Consider the following 742-nt stretch of genomic DNA (forward strand, 5'->3'; position numbering starts at 1 on the left):
GCGATGAACAATTTTTCGTTGACGATCAGATTCGCGATGCGATCAAGAGCCCTCGGGATCGCGGCGTTCGGATCCCGCAGGATCGTCTCGGCGAAATTCGCCAGTTGATTAACATTGATCGGCGCATTCAGTTCGACAATCTCGCGCTGCATTTGCCTGAACACCCCGTACAGGCCGTTGACACCCTTGGCCTCGGATTGGGCCCGGGCCCAGAGCCACAGGGAGTCCAGGGAGTTCAGATGATCCCGTCGGTCCAAGGGAAATTGCTTGTCCACCAGGTTGCCGAATCTCTTGTACACCTCGATCAGATGCAAATACTTATGTCGCGCTTCGACATTGATCCATTTACGTTCATCGGCCAGATCTTTTCTCAGCTCCTTCTCCAGATATAACAGGGTCTGTCTAAGCACGTCAATCGTCGACGCGTCATTCTTGATCGCGGCGAAGGCTGCCACAGCCAACACTCCCAGTGTTAACAGACACGTGAGGTATCTCATTCTTCCTCCTCTTGGAGTCGGACCTTCGACGGTGACTCACGCGTTTATAATTCACTTAGCAGAATGTCAGTTTCTTTCTTTGTTTACCTTTTGGACAAGTCTCGTATCTGAAGACGCGAAAAAACGTACATAAAACCGAAGATTGAAATCGTGTTATAAATCGTTTTGTTCCATTTATTATATTTGTTATATATTATTATTTTTATTATTATTATTAACAACTATTTATTATTATTATTATTAAA

General features: G+C 45.6%; 1 protein-coding gene across 1 annotated transcript; it reads right to left on the reverse strand.

The window, feature by feature from the left end:
• Positions 1–8: 8 nt before the first annotated feature.
• LOC115234715 lies at positions 9–710 on the reverse strand (the record flags this gene model as incomplete). The annotated part of the gene is made up of 1 exon (XM_029806051.1): positions 9–710. A coding segment is annotated over exon 1 (489 nt), but the record flags the coding sequence as incomplete, so codon positions are not given.
• Between the last annotated feature and the right edge of the window lie 32 nt (positions 711–742).

Source organism: Formica exsecta, unplaced genomic scaffold (assembly GCF_003651465.1).
Source record: "Formica exsecta isolate Colony F162 unplaced genomic scaffold, ASM365146v1 C16333904, whole genome shotgun sequence".
In the NCBI taxonomy this organism is placed as follows: domain Eukaryota; kingdom Metazoa; phylum Arthropoda; class Insecta; order Hymenoptera; family Formicidae; genus Formica; species Formica exsecta.